We start from the raw sequence: 14,538 nt of genomic DNA, 5'->3' as shown, positions 1-14,538 counted from the left end.
ATGATTTTATGATCAACTAAACTGTACTTGAAATATTCGCGAATGATTGGTTCCTGAGGTGAAACTGAAATATACTTAAGCCCAGACCCTTAATCAATGGTAGCAGACAGGAAAATGACATTAAAACGTGCAAGATAATGCAAATACAGTGACACTTCACAATTAGGTTCAATTTGTTAACATTATAGTTAATGTATTAGGTACCATGAACTTACAAAAGAAAATAATTTCAATAATTATTTTAGATTATTGTTCATTTCTACATAAACTAATACATTTTTAGAATTTAAAGTTTTATAAATAACGCATTACCCTAGTAAAAAGTGATATTTTAAATACAATCATGTCCTTCTAAGTACAGTTCAAATCTATTAACATATTTACTGACATATTGTTCGAGACTTACTAATATAAAAAAAAAAAAAACTTTAAGTATACCGTAAGTACAATTGCAGGATATTTTTTATTTAGTTTAGAAATAAGTACATGTATATTCAGTATACTTAGCATTAAATAAATGTATTTTAGATACATTTAAGTACATTTATTTTTCAATAGTAATGCTGTTCATTTTAGTTTATGACATCTAATGTATTAACTGTTAACAAACTGAAACTTTTCGTAGTGTTCCCACAAACATGATCTGATGGCGAGGAAGAAGATTGCGATGTAAAGAGAAACCTGCTGTTTTTTATTAACCACATGGAGGATTCAAAATGTGCTTAAAGGAGCCATGAACAGTCTAATCTCGCTGCACATTAACAAACACCCAACATGCACCCACACACACAAAGTGAATTCGACAAACAAAAACAAAGACACACAGACACACACACACACACACTCATGAGTACTTCAGCACCAGGTAGAACAGGAACATCTCTGCACTCACTTCCTCACATAACATTAACATCTGCACTATGCTGTACTAGACTAGTACTATTACCAACTGTTTTAACATGTATTATCACTATATAAACTTTGCACATGCTGAACAGTCAGTGTCATCTAATAGGAGACAGTCCATTATTAAGGGAGACACATGCACGAACACTCCACAAATCATATCCAAAGAGGTTCAAATGAGAACGTACAGGAGTAGCACAGTGTTAAAATAGGAAGAGTGCATGGGTCTATGCATGCACCACTGTTTAGAAGAACCTAAATCTTTCAGTCTGTCAAGTAAGTGCTATCAGATACGGAGAACCAGGACACACGCTTGGGACAACTGAGAGGATCTAATGACCCAGCAGAGTGAAAGTGAAAGTGAAGTGACATTCAGCCAAGTATGGTGACCCATACTCAGAATTTGTGCTCTGCATTTAACCCATCCGAAATGCACACACACAGAGCAGTGAACACACACACACACTGTGAGCACACACCCGGAGCAGTGGGCAGCCATTTATGCTGCGGCGCCCGGGGAGCAGTTGGGGGTTCGATGCCTTGCTCAAGGGCACCTAAGTCGTGGTATTGAGAGAATATCATAACTAAAGGTAAATTCTTGAGCTTTAACCATAGCAACAATTAGGGGATACTAAAAAGTCTGTTATGAAAGAATGGTGTAAAAAGGGGTTTGAGAACTAACTTCTGTTTTAAAATACCAAACCTGAAAGCAAAAGTGTGCAACCCACTCGCAGCTTTGAGCGTCCAGTTTTATGAGTGAGTGATAATACACTTGGATCAGAGTACAGCGGATCTGAACAGAACAATGTGGATGTTGAGATGAGAGATGTGTGTCCTATGGTACATTAAAATACAGTGAAGGGTTTCACTGTATAGTAGCAGGATAAGAATCACCCTGCTAAATCTTCCTATTATCGATTATCCGTTCCTTTCAACCTGGAGAAGCATAAAAAAAAAAACTGACGGTCAGTTTCTTAAGTGTTTGTCTTTACAAGATTTTGTGCCTTATGTAAGAATGTGTTTTATCAAAATTGCCACACTGAATCAAATGCAACAGATTATGTAAGAATGCTATTATGATTTACACAAGTCATTTAAAACACACTGATAAAAATAAAGCTCTTTCATGAAGCTATATCTCAGTTCATAATGGATATTTATGATTTTGAATTGTAAATTTAAAGCTGATTTGTAAATTTTAAAACAACCAGTTTTTTTTATCGCTATTGGCACAAATTTTTATATCTGTGCATCCTAAAAATATAGTATTTATTATTAGAGAGCCTATTTATTAAGAATATATTGATTAAAGGGGTCATACGATGCGATTTCAATGTTTCCTTTCTCTTTGGAGTGTTACAAGCTTTTGGTGCATAAAGAAGAAAAGTAAAGTTGCAAAGTCTCAAATCCAAAGAGAATATGTCAACATATTCTGTTACACCAAAAACAAAATAATGATCCTTAAAAAAACATAATATGACTCCTTTAAACTATATTTCCAATATAATCAATAAACACATATAAATAATAAACAGTACATATAAACAATTCATTATAACTAATTGGTTTCTAAATTGTGTAAAATGACTATGTCCTGGAAGAGTGACAAAGAGTAAAGAAATTGAACAGGAACACTATAATTGCTAAGCATCTGTATGTATGTATATATGTATGTATGTATTACCTGTATGAGATGGGAAGGAGGAGGTTGTTCTTCTTCAGGGCTTGCACTTTGCTGAGTGTCTGTGGGTCGAGGGCAATATAACACCGCCGGGCGTAGTCTAGAAGCTTTTCTTTAGACGGGTCAAACTCGCCCACCTCAGCCACCTTCTCTGGAGCCACCAGCAGAAGCTCAGCAATGGGTGTGGTAGAGGCCACCGTATTACGATCTACACCGTGGATCTGGAAGGCCTTGGACATGTTCTTAAACCTCTGGTATGTTACAAGGATCTTTTTGTAGCGAAACAGCACACCTGCTGCGTCTTTCACTAGCACAACAGCAATAAGGAGAGAAAGATGAACTGAAGAGATCAGAAACAGAAGAAAGGCACTTGTTTGCCATGTTTCCTCACACTGTCTTGCTCACCTCTCTGTCTTTCTCTCCCTCTGGCGATTCTGAATACCCTTCTTCTCTTCAGAGCAGGATGACTGCCGGTGGGTCTTCCGGCTGTGCCAATGTTCCGAAGTGACATGTTCTCTGTTATCACATCTTCTCGAGACATCATTTCCTCTTCCTCTAGGTAGCTATCCTCAAGGTAGTCATCCTCTTCTTCATCTCCCAGAAGAGTGAGGGATTCTGTGGAGGCATAAAAAAAGGAAAAAAACTAAAAAGATTTCTATATAAAATGCCGTTCTTTTGAATTTGATTAATCAAAGAATCATGCAAAAATATATCACTGCTTCTAAAAAACAAAGGATAACATAAAAAATTTTTTTTTTATCATTTTTTAGAAAAATATTAAACTCATGAAGACATACATGGAAGTATGGTAAATCTATAGTGACTTCAAGTTTAAGTTAGCTTCTTAACTAAACTGTAAAAATGCTTATTGTAGACATACAGTAAACATTTAAACCAAAATGGCAATATAGTGCAAATACAGGTTAAAAAGCATTTTAGACCCACCTTGCAGTTCATTGAGGGACCTGTTCTTGCTACTGCTGGTGCTGCCGCCACCGTGGCCCTGCAAAAGAGGCTGAGGGTGGGGAGATCCATACAAGGAATTTATCTGAGCACTGACTGGACCAGGAACAGAGCTCAGGGCCTTGGGATTTGTTGAAGTCTGTTGGGTTGGCCTCTGCTGGAATGATTGACGGTTGGATGAACGCTGGCTCTCCACTTGTTGATCTGCAACGTTAATGATTAAAGTTAATTCTGTGGCCAGTTGCATAATAGGCTTAGACGAAACACAACGAATGCTGTCATTGCTTTCGGAGGTGGATGCTGCTGTAAGGAATGCAGTCGTTTAACAGTTCTAGGAAGCAATTATACAGAAATACTTTCATAGACTTTGCTCGGGCATTTCTGAATGACCATATAACATTTCAGATGCTGTGGAACAAGTTTGGCCCGCTGGTTAGTCCTGATTTACCGTCCCATAGCCTTAAGTCACATTGTCACATTTTTTGATGTGCTTGGAGGAATTTATTCACAAAATGCATTTCTATGTCCCATTATCCCTTTTTTGCACAAGTCAAAAAACACCTCAAGCGAGCATACATTTTTTTGCTAATTAAGTCATTTTTATAAAAAAATTCAGCGTTTCCATCACTTGATTCTGATGCGATATTTCAAAATGTGCAAAAAAACAGGATGATGGAAAACCTGCTATGGATTAAAGGTGCCATGTGCAAAAATTGAGGTAAAAATATTTTAAAAATTACCTACACGCATCAAAAGTATGAGAAGAAATAAGGGCGATGTTGTCATTAAAAAATGTCAAGTTATAGTGCTGCAGAGATATCAACCTTAATTAGCAGTAGCATTACTAGCCCCGGACCGACAGGTGTCGTAATACCAGTTTCGGCCATGGGAGGCGGTATGCGGGCAACATAACCACCAGCCAACCTGCAATACACGAATAACTCGCACGGCTTGTGGGTGTACTTATACCTGATGTCAATCATGTGGAAAGTACAGCCCACTACTTCAGTTCAGGGAAGAGAGCGGAAGGATGACTTAAGCCCTTGGCAAGAGACCACCACCCGCTACGGAAACAACCGCGCTCGGAATCACAAATCAAATCCGATAAGAAAAGGAGCCGAACCAGAGTAAACATCGGCACTGCTTTCAATCGCTGGAGACAACTGATGGACCTGAAAGAAATGAGGTTCGACACCGAACTTGCAACATTTATTTTGGATTGGTAAGTTAGATGCTGTTAGTATTTCGCTAGAAGTTTGTTTTATATGTTTGTGTATTTTTTTTCGGGAAGTTATAACATAGAAATGTATCGAAGGCTGTTCTATAAACATGCTAATGTTAGCGATGGCTAACCGTAGCTGCGTTTGATAATTAGCTAGCTATAACTTACCCATTTTTTTATATCATAAGTAACCTGCTCTAACTAGTCTGTTGGTCTCCGTGTCCTCTTTGCTTCGTGGTTTTTCTGTACGTGAGAAAATTGATGTGTGGCGTGAAAGCGTGTGAAAAGAGTCAATTGCGTGTGTCTCACGGTGAATGCTTGAGAGTTGGCAGCTCTGGTTACTGTTGGTTGGCGCTAGCTTGGTCAACATCACCTGTCTGATGTTGACCAATGATGTTGACAGAATGCTGTCTGTCAAATTAATTTAAGTGAAGTGAAGTGACATTCAGCCAAGTATGGTGACCCATACTCAGAATTTGTGCTCTACATTTAACCCATCCGAGATGCACACACACAGAGCAGTGAACACACACACACACTGTGAGCACACACCCGGAGCAGTGGGCAGCCATTTTATGCTGCGGCGCCCGGGGAGCAGTTGGGGGTTCGATGCCTTGCTCAAGGGCACCTAAGTCGTGGTATTGAAGGTGGAGAGAGAACTGTACATGCACTCCCCCACCCACAATTCCTGCCGGCCCGGGATTCGAACTCACAACCTTTCGATTGGGAGTCCGACTCTCTAACCATTAGGCCACGACTCCCCATAACAATAATTCCAATAATGTGTATATACAACTCAATGTAATATGAACAAAATGAATATGAACATATTCACTGGTAAAGGTGAAGGGGAGTAGCTTGAAGATGTCATGTTTCAAAATCACTTGACATCACCCTACGTTCCTCTGGAGGCAAAACGTCCTTATAGCAGCGGTTCTCAATTCCAGTCCTCGCGCCCCACTGCTCTGCATATTTTGCACGTTTCTCTTTGTTAACACACCTGATTCAGATAATCAGCTCGTTAGAAATGAACTCCGTTCATGAACTGTTTTTTAAATGTTCATTGCACCCTACTCTCTGAAAATCTGTTGAAGTTTACCTCACATCGAAACATTCATTCACTGATTTGTGCTGTGCAGCGTCTTTAAACATGGACAACTGTGACATCATATACCTCTGTAAATCAATACAATTTAAATTCACGTTTTGCACACTTCAATGCACTTTGATTGGAACATATAGCTACGTTCGCTTCGAACTGGAATCATGGCTGAATATCCTGTGATGTCCACTTCGCAGGGCACTTATGTTCGAATAGAACAAATGTCTAAAGCGCTAAGAGAAACGTTCAAAATGTGCAGAGCAGTGGGGCGCGAGGACTGCAATTGAGAACCGCTGTCTTATAGGCTTCGGCTATGCTCTAGGGTTGTTGTGAAGGTAGGGGCGGAGCATAGAGACTATGCCGTTTCTCGTTTGTTACTCTAGAGTAGACCAATTCACTTTATTGAGGCATACTGCCCCCATCTGGTATGGAATGTGGAGTATGACTTGATTTTTTTGCCAGATATGACAGATGGCACCTTTAAAGACTGGTCTAACTTGAATATGAAAAATTAGATTCATTACCCTCAGCTAACTGCTAGCTAGGTCTGCACGATAAATCGCATGCAATATTTAATGCACAACTAGTCAGTAAAGCCGGTTTTGTAATCAGTGGTAAATCTTCATCACCTGCTCGCTTTCACATGGAGCAGCATTTACTACACAGAGCCGTTGTTCATGACCATATTTCATATAGAGCTTGTCAGTGAACATTTATCATGCAGCCCTACCGCTAGCTGGTCAGACTTATTATGATTTAGAATTAACCAATCAAAGTTTGTGCAGCTGGCCCCTGTAATCTCTATGTTGCATCAAGGATTCTCACCCTTACCATGTTAGGACAACACAGCACAGACTTTGGCCAGAAGCGAAAAGAAACATCTTCAAATATTTTGGTTAGGATTTATTAATGTTCTGTACAAGGATATTATAAATCTATTATAACTAAAAAAAACTAATTTTAATAATTTTATTAATTGAAATAAGCTCAAATCTAAATAATATTACATGAAAAACTAATAAATATATGAAACTTAGAAATTTTGCCTTGACAATTTACGTACTCTGTACGAACGTAGCCTCGGTTCCCTGAGACACAGAATGAGTACTGCGTTTTTCTGGAAACCGCCTGCAGGGGTACTCCACGACTAACCCAAACAGGGTTTGTCTAAGATTTCAGGGCTGCCAAACAGGCCTGATTTACCCTGATGCGAAGCAGCCATGCCGCCAAGCGTGAGGTGGGACCCGGAGTTTCAGCCAGTATTGCAGAGGCCGCATCCGTAGAAGGCCGAGCTGCAAAACTGGGGTGGCAGAAGCCATCAGCCCTAGCATCCTCTGGAAAAACTTCAGAGGGAAACAGGCTTTACACCTGGTGGAAGCCGCGATTTGAGAAATTGTCAGGACGCACTCTGGCGAGACTACACCCCTCATTCGGGCTGAGTCGAAGACTGCAACCAGGAATGTGATACCTTTGCTGGGGAGCAGTGAGCTTTGGCAAAATTGACCCTGAGGCCTGAGCACTCCAAGTGGCTGAGGAGCACGGATCTGTGATGGTCTTGCTCGGTTTGCGACTGGGCCAGTCGTCGAGATAATTCATAACCTGGATTCCCATCTGTCTCAGAGGGGAAAGCGCCGCGTTCATGCACACTGTAAAAGTGCGAGGAGCTAGAGACAGCCCAAAGGGAAGGACTGTATATTGGTAAGCCACGCCCTCGAACACAAATCTCAAGAATTGTATGTGATGGGGGGCTATCTGGATGTGAAAGTAAGCATTTTTCAGATCCTGTGAGAAGAACCAGTCCTCGGGGCAAATTTGCGTGAGGATCTGTTTCAAAGTTAACTTCCATCTCATGAGGGAGAGGTTCAGGAGTCTGATGTCTAAGATGGGTCTGAGACCACCATCTTTTTTGGGGACAAGGAAATAACAGCTGTAGAACCCCAACTTTTCCCTTTCTGAGGGGGGTTACTATTTCTATGGCTCCCTTCCCTAGCAGAGTCATCACCTCGGTGTGGAGGACATGAGTGTCTGGTTCTACCAAAGTGGGAATCATCCACTGGAAACGTAGGTCTTCAGGTGAACTGCAGTGAGTAGCCATGATTTATTATTCCCAAAACCCACTTTTACACTCTGGGGATGGCCTGCCATGACAAGAGGTAGGATAGCGTCAGATGACAGACCGCTGTACAGGGGCCTCAACACTGACGAGTGTGGAAGAGGAAAATTGCTCTCTTTTTGAAAATGTGAAATATTTATTGTATCCACCATAACAACGTTTTGCGTGGGCAAAACAACAGTGGGCCCAGGTCGCAGAACAAACCCTTAGTCCCCAAAACCCGGAACTGAAGGGGCTGGCAGGGGAACTAGGCGAGAGAGCTTTTGGGATGGTCCGGCCATGGCGGGACTTTGTCCCTTCCTCTTTCTTTCTGAGGGGTCAGGAAGACTTGAGGCGTCGGGTCCAGGACAATCCTTGGCCAGGGGCCTGGCGTCTCGGAAGGGTAGCGTGCTTAGGCAGGGTGGGCTCGCTGGCGCTACTCCTTAGGGGGCAATGTATGGTAGGTAGAAGGGGCAGGCTTGCTCTGATGCTGAGTCGGTACACTCCTCAAGGCAGAGTCTGAGCTAGAGCATTTGGGCAGGAAGTGTAGCATGGCCTGGGATGACTTTTGTGCTACAGTGAAACGCTCAGTGAACCCTTCTACAGCTGGCATGAAGAGACCGGTTGGAGAGACTGGGGCGTCGAGAAAGGCCACTTTTGCGATCTCCTTGAATCCGTGGCGCTGAAGAGGTCACTAAAGGCAGGTGCGTCAGAACCAGACTCGTCCAGGAAACGCTTGGAACACCTGGAAAATGGCCATGGTGTGCAGTGCCAAAGCAGCTTGGCCTGTGGACAAATAGGCTCTGCCAGCCATGGCGGAGGTCATCCTGCAGGGCTTGGAAGGAAGGGCTCTCTTGTTTTTCCACCCAACAGCCGCGGGGTGGCATAGGTGATCAGCTACTGCCTTGTCTATGGGCGGTATTTGCTCATAGTCCTACTCCTGAGAGCCATCAACTGAAGTGAGAGCTGCGGGAGAGGTAGTGCACAAGCAGGCCAAGTAGCGGGCAAGCCACGACTTGGTCAGCTCGTTGTGAACTTCAGGGAAGAATGGCGCAGAGCAGTGGCGGGGGGCCTGTGACCTCTTTAAAATACTAAAAATACTAACTGGAAATAAATAAGCTAATATGAACTAAAACTGAAACAGTACAATAATAAAAAAAATAAAAAAAACATTTAAAAAACTAATAAAAATGACAAAAGAACATTAAACAAATTACTCAAAATTTAACCAAAATGAAAATGAAAGCTGGAAATATAAAAATAAAAGTTATTTCAAAATATTAATAAAAAGTATAATAGTATAATTAATATTTAATGAGTCTAATTTCGAAAGTCAAAAAAGATTTTACCGCGATCATTTTCTCTCGTCCTTCTCCAAGAAAAACTCCTGGAATCATTACCTGCAGGGAAAACAGAAATTCAGTTTTCCTGTCAGTCTTTGGGAAATCTGTATTAATACGCAGCCTGACTTCTGCATCATATGATGATTTACTGCAGCTATGATCATAAGAGAATGTACAAAAACATATTTTTCATATAAAACAGTTTATTACCCTTTCTTTCCGTGGATAGTAAAAGTATGTAAACTCTATGTAAACTGAAGAGTGTTTATGGAAAAAGGCAAAAACTAAAGTGCAACATGACAGTTCTCCCAAACATTCCACTGTTTCTCAAATGACCTTTGACTGCATTAACTTTTTCTTGTGGCACTAAGTATCCTCTATTAGTATCCTCTATTACTCGTCTCACCATTGCATTCCTGACTCTTGGTCGAGAAGATGAACCGATCGAGCTGGCAGCGCAGGAAGTCCCTCTCCTCCTCCAGGTCCTCGATGCGTTTCTGCAGCCATGAATTTTTCTCCAGTGAGATCTGTAGTTGTGTGCGCAGGTTATTGATTAACAGGTACGAGCTGCTCTGTGCTGGCAGATCACTTCCTGCATCACAACACAAGCAAATATCACGACATGTTGACCTATACATAGTTCAACCAAAAATTATAATGTATCCTGTCTTTATTTACTCGCTTTAGTGTCCTTTCAAACACATACAACTTCTGTTCAAGAATAAAAATTACGTGCTTGATATTTTTGGGGGATGTTTCGAAACATTTAAGTGAGACACAGCTGGCACTGGGGCAAACCATGAAATAAGGAGATCCGACAACAGACAATGATGTTCAAGGCCAAGTCTATTTATTTTGAGAGGTAAAGATTAGCAGTCCTTAAAGAAATTTATTTAAGAAACTATAATGAAAAAAGAGGAAGCTGAGAGACGCCAAAACAAGGAAATAATCAAAAGGAGAAACAACCCTGATAACTTAACCCTAACCCAACTAATCTAACTATCAAACAGAAAATGTAGAAATAAAACCGCAAACTTTAGCGTATCCAACGCCCAACATAAACTAACCTAATTAATAACAAAAGTATATAGATGACAGTCACTCCCTACCTAGAACTAACAAAATAGAACTATAAATTAAATACATCCTTTCCTCGAAACTAGGCTAACGAGGAACGTAACATAATGAACCATGGTACTATAAGCAGTGTTGGGGATTAACTAGTTACATGTAACTAAATTATAGTTACAGTTACTGAATAAAAAAATGTGTCGTTAAATTAAAGTTACCTATGAAAATGTTAAAGGATAACAAGGGAGTTACATTTTATTTTCATTTGAACACACAGATTTAATAGACTTCTTTCATAATTTGCATTGACTGTAAAATATGAGACACCAATTTTTCAGGAGTTTAGGACACAGAATAGCACACATGCTTATTCCATAACCGTTTTATTTCCCATTTAGGTTTATGTATATGCTTTATTATTATATGTGTATATTTTTAATTAACTTGTTTCGGTCATAAATATTTTATTTCAGAAACAACATAGCTAATAATCTACAGGTGCTTCTCAATAAATTAGAATGTCGTGGAAAAGTTTATTTATTTCAGTAATTCAAATCAAATTGTGAAGCTTGTGTATTAAATAAATTCAAAGTACACATTTTGAAGTAGTTTAAGTCTTTGGTTCTTTTAATTGTGATGATTTTGGCCCACATTTAACAAAAATCCACCAATTAATCTCAACAATTTAGAATGTGATTACATGCCAATCAGCTAATCATATCAAAACACCTGCAAAGGTTTCCTGAGCCTTCAAAATAGTCTCTCAGTTTGGTTCACTAGGCTACACAATCATGGGGAAGACTGCTGATCTGACAGTTGTCCAGAAGACAATCATTGACACACTTCACAGGGAGCCACAAACTTTCATTGCCAAAGAAGCTGGCTGTTCACAGAGTGCTGTATCCAAGCATGTTAACAGAAAGTTGAGTGGAAAGAAAAGATGCACAACCAACCAAAAGAACCGCAACCTTATGAGGATTGTCAAGCGAAATTGATTCAGGAGTTTGAGTGAACTTCACAAGGAATGGACTGTGGCTGGGGTAAAGGCATACAGACGTGTCAAGGAATTTGGCTACAGTTGTCGTATTCCTCTTGTTAAGCCACTCCTGAATCATGGACATTGTCAGAGGCATCTGACCTGGGCTAAGGAGAAGTAATGGACCGTTGCCCAGTGGTCCAAAGTCCTCTTTTCAGATGAGAGCAAGATTTGTATTTAATTTGGAAACCAAGGTCCTAGAGTCTGGAGGAAGGGAGGAGAAGCTCATAGCCCAAGTTGCTTGAAGTCCAGTGTTAAGTTTCCACAGTCTGTGATGATTTGGGGTGCAATGTCATCTGCTGGTGTTGGTCCATTGTGTTTTTTGAAAAGCAAAGTCACTGCACCCGTTTACCAAGAAATCTTGGAGCACTTCATGCTTCCTTCTGCTGACCAGCTTTTTGAAGATTCTGATTTCATTTTCCAGCAGGATTTGGCACCCGCCCACACAGCCAAAAGTTGGTTAAATGACCATGGTGTTGATGTTCTTGACTGGCCAGCAAACTCACCAGACCTGAACTCCACAGAGAATCTATGGGCTATTGTCAAGATGAAAATGAGAAACAAGAGACCAAACAATGCAGATGAGCTGAAGGCCACTGTCAAAGAAACCTGGGCTTCCATACCACCTCAGCAGTGCCACAAACTGATTACCTCCATGACACGCCGAATTGAGACAGTAATAAAAGCAAAAGGAGCCCCTACCAAGTATTGAGTACATATACAGTAAATAAACATACTTTCCAGAAGGCCAACAATTCACTAAAAATGTTTTTTATTGGTCTTATGAAGTATTCTAATTTGTTGAGATAGTGATAGTAGTTGAGATGGTTTTTGAGCCCAAATCATCACAATTAATAAAACCAAAGACTTAAACTACTTCAGTCTGTGTGCATTGAATTTAATACTCAAGTTTCACAATTTGAGATGAATTACTGAAATAAATTAACTTTTGCATGACATTCTAATTTACTGAGATGCACCTGTATTTTCTTGCTATGATTTTAAAGCTGTATTGAATTATAGTTAGTGTGGAAGTGAAGCCTAATAATGTAATGTTAGTTATTGAGGTATCGTTCTTTGTGTGAAACAAAAAGTTGTTGATGTTTGAATGAGAGTAAATGATAGAATTTTCATTTGTGGGTGAACTAAACCTTTAACATTCTCTAAGAGACTCGAACAATACCAAGTAATAATGATGATAAACTGAACTGACCGTCAAAGTTGTGGTCATTCTGGTTGTAGAAGCCTCCCTGCTGATCAAAGTTGTTGTCATCAAAGGGAATGGGGATTTCATAGGCATCCTCATTCTTGGGAGCTGAAGAAAGATGATTAAAGACAAGTAGGATGGACATTATTTTTCAGGGAAATTCACAGGGGTTACGCCATCAGCTCCAAAGTGCATTTATGACAGTGTTATTATAGTGCGTGCATACTTACGCTGGAGCTCTCGGGAGCTCGCGCGCTTCCTTGAGGCTGCATCCGCATCATTCATATTTCCACCGGTTCAGACACAGAGAGCGACTGTCCTCCAAAATACTCACAACATCTGCTTTATTTCTCTGCAGACACACATGCGGCAACATATCACAAAAGGTACATAAAACATGCCAGATGACTAGCATTTTACCAGTTTTACACTTAAAGTTACAAAGTTAAACAGGCAAACTGACTGTCACTATCTTTCAATCACCCAGACACCAGCCATCCACAACCAAAACAACTACATAAGACAGGTTATGACATGAGCTGCACTCTTCTTGATATCAAAAATACTGAGCTTATTCACGGTTAGTGTAGTGGTGAAGGGATAATACACCGTTTGTTTAACAGCACTGAGCCGAATAGCTAACAGTTAGCCAGTCAGCTCAGTGCAATTAAACACATTTAAACCGTTTCAAAAGACTGTACCCAAATAAACGCTGTATTTCTATCACGTGATGACACTAAACACGTACAAACCGTTGTTCGCGTGTTGAACGTGCTTTTCTGTCACGTATTTGATGCGTGTCTCAATGCACTTTCGTTGTGTTTGCTGAAGAATCAGCCTGCTAACAATAACAATTAAATCACCCTCAGCAGCAGAGCTAAAAACAACGTGACGATAGACACTGTTGTGCCACCTTCAAAATAAAAGCCTTGAGAGTTTTTTTTCTTAAGTCACACAATGTACAGTATTAATATTTGCAGTTCATGCAATTTTAAAGTAGTGTTCAACAAAATGAATTGTGAACTTTTCACAATACTTTGGTATGTCCATTGTGACGAATACAGTGTTCGAATTGAGGGGGGGCTGGGGGGGTCCGGGACCCCCCATAAGCATCAAGGGACCCCCCATAAGGCCCAAAAAAATGACCTTGGGGGGTCCCCTGGTTTTTCATTAAAACTAAAATAGAAACAATATTTGACATAGCCCTATCTATCTATTTTTTACCAAAGTATTGCGCTGCCGCTCCATAGACTGTAAAAAGTGCCGCTCCCATAAAAAGCTACTTCAAATTAGATGTGCATCTGAAAATACGCTCAAGTGCGCCACACGCTGTTTTCTGAAGGAATTTACAGACTGCGGGCGCGACGTCGCTGTGTGATTGGCTGATAGAGTGATCCTTCGTCATTATTTTACCTCACGATAACGGTAAGATAATATTTCTTTGTTTTATGATTGTTTGGTACACCTAATTTATTGCTACTGAATAAGTGTTTATCTTAGAATCAGAGAGTCACTTATAATCTTGGTCTGTCAATAGTTGTTTTTTTTTATCTTATGATGCTAGCTCACTATCGGCTTGTTAGTTGTAATTAGCCATCTAACGTAATTCTGAGAAAAATAGAATCTTGTTTGGAGCTAGCATTGCACCCATTCTGAATTAAACAAATCATTTTAAATCTAGTAACCTTAACTGCTCAAAAACAGTGTTAATTTAATTAAGGACATTATTACTGATGAAAATGTTCATCAGGTGAAGGCTTTTTTTGTGTCAACGATGATAAAGCAGGGTTGCTAACTCTCACGAATTGTGCGTGAGACACACATGCATTGATTATTACGCCGAAGACAAACATGCAGATCAACCGTTTTTGTTATGAATTGTATCCTATTTTCCATTATTATGTATAGCCTAATA

The 14,538-nt window shown here is 40.1% G+C and overlaps 1 protein-coding gene across 2 annotated transcripts; it reads right to left on the bottom strand.

Annotated features, from left to right (window-relative positions):
• Positions 1 to 1,482: 1,482 nt before the first annotated feature.
• On the bottom strand, positions 1,483 to 13,523 carry LOC132158129 (coiled-coil domain-containing protein 106-like). 2 transcript variants are annotated; one of them, XM_059567411.1, is made up of 9 exons: positions 13,372 to 13,523; positions 12,854 to 12,975; positions 12,630 to 12,731; positions 9,716 to 9,901; positions 9,316 to 9,366; positions 3,533 to 3,754; positions 2,993 to 3,202; positions 2,591 to 2,894; positions 1,483 to 1,842 (listed from the first exon to the last, which is right to left on the bottom strand). In XM_059567411.1, exons 2-9 carry the CDS (start codon positions 12,906 to 12,908, stop codon positions 1,818 to 1,820), a joined length of 1,155 nt encoding a protein of 384 aa, XP_059423394.1. In that variant the 5' UTR covers positions 12,909 to 12,975; positions 13,372 to 13,523; the 3' UTR covers positions 1,483 to 1,817. The 2 variants fall into 2 exon arrangements, with proteins under 2 accessions (XP_059423394.1, XP_059423395.1); XM_059567412.1 differs by having other exon boundaries at positions 13,376 to 13,523.
• Between the last annotated feature and the right edge of the window lie 1,015 nt (positions 13,524 to 14,538).

Source organism: Carassius carassius, chromosome 15 (genome assembly GCF_963082965.1).
Source record: "Carassius carassius chromosome 15, fCarCar2.1, whole genome shotgun sequence".
Lineage (NCBI taxonomy): Eukaryota > Metazoa > Chordata > Actinopteri > Cypriniformes > Cyprinidae > Carassius > Carassius carassius.
The sequence above is the reverse complement of the archived record's forward strand: the minus strand, read 5'-3'. Positions and strand labels throughout refer to the sequence as shown.

Bases quoted from the DNA above. Each gene is read 5' to 3' on its own strand.
- LOC132158129 (XM_059567411.1), bottom strand. From the start codon at position 12,908: ATGAATGATGCGGATGCAGCCTCAAGGAAGCGCGCGAGCTCCCGAGAG. The intron at 3,755-9,315 runs GTAAAATCTTTT...TTAACGTTGCAG, and splicing joins GACGAGAGAAAATGATCGCG to ATCAACAAGTGGAGAGCCAG. The intron at 3,203-3,532 runs GTGGGTCTAAAA...ATGCCTCCACAG, and splicing joins GTCCCTCAATGAACTGCAAG to AATCCCTCACTCTTCTGGGA.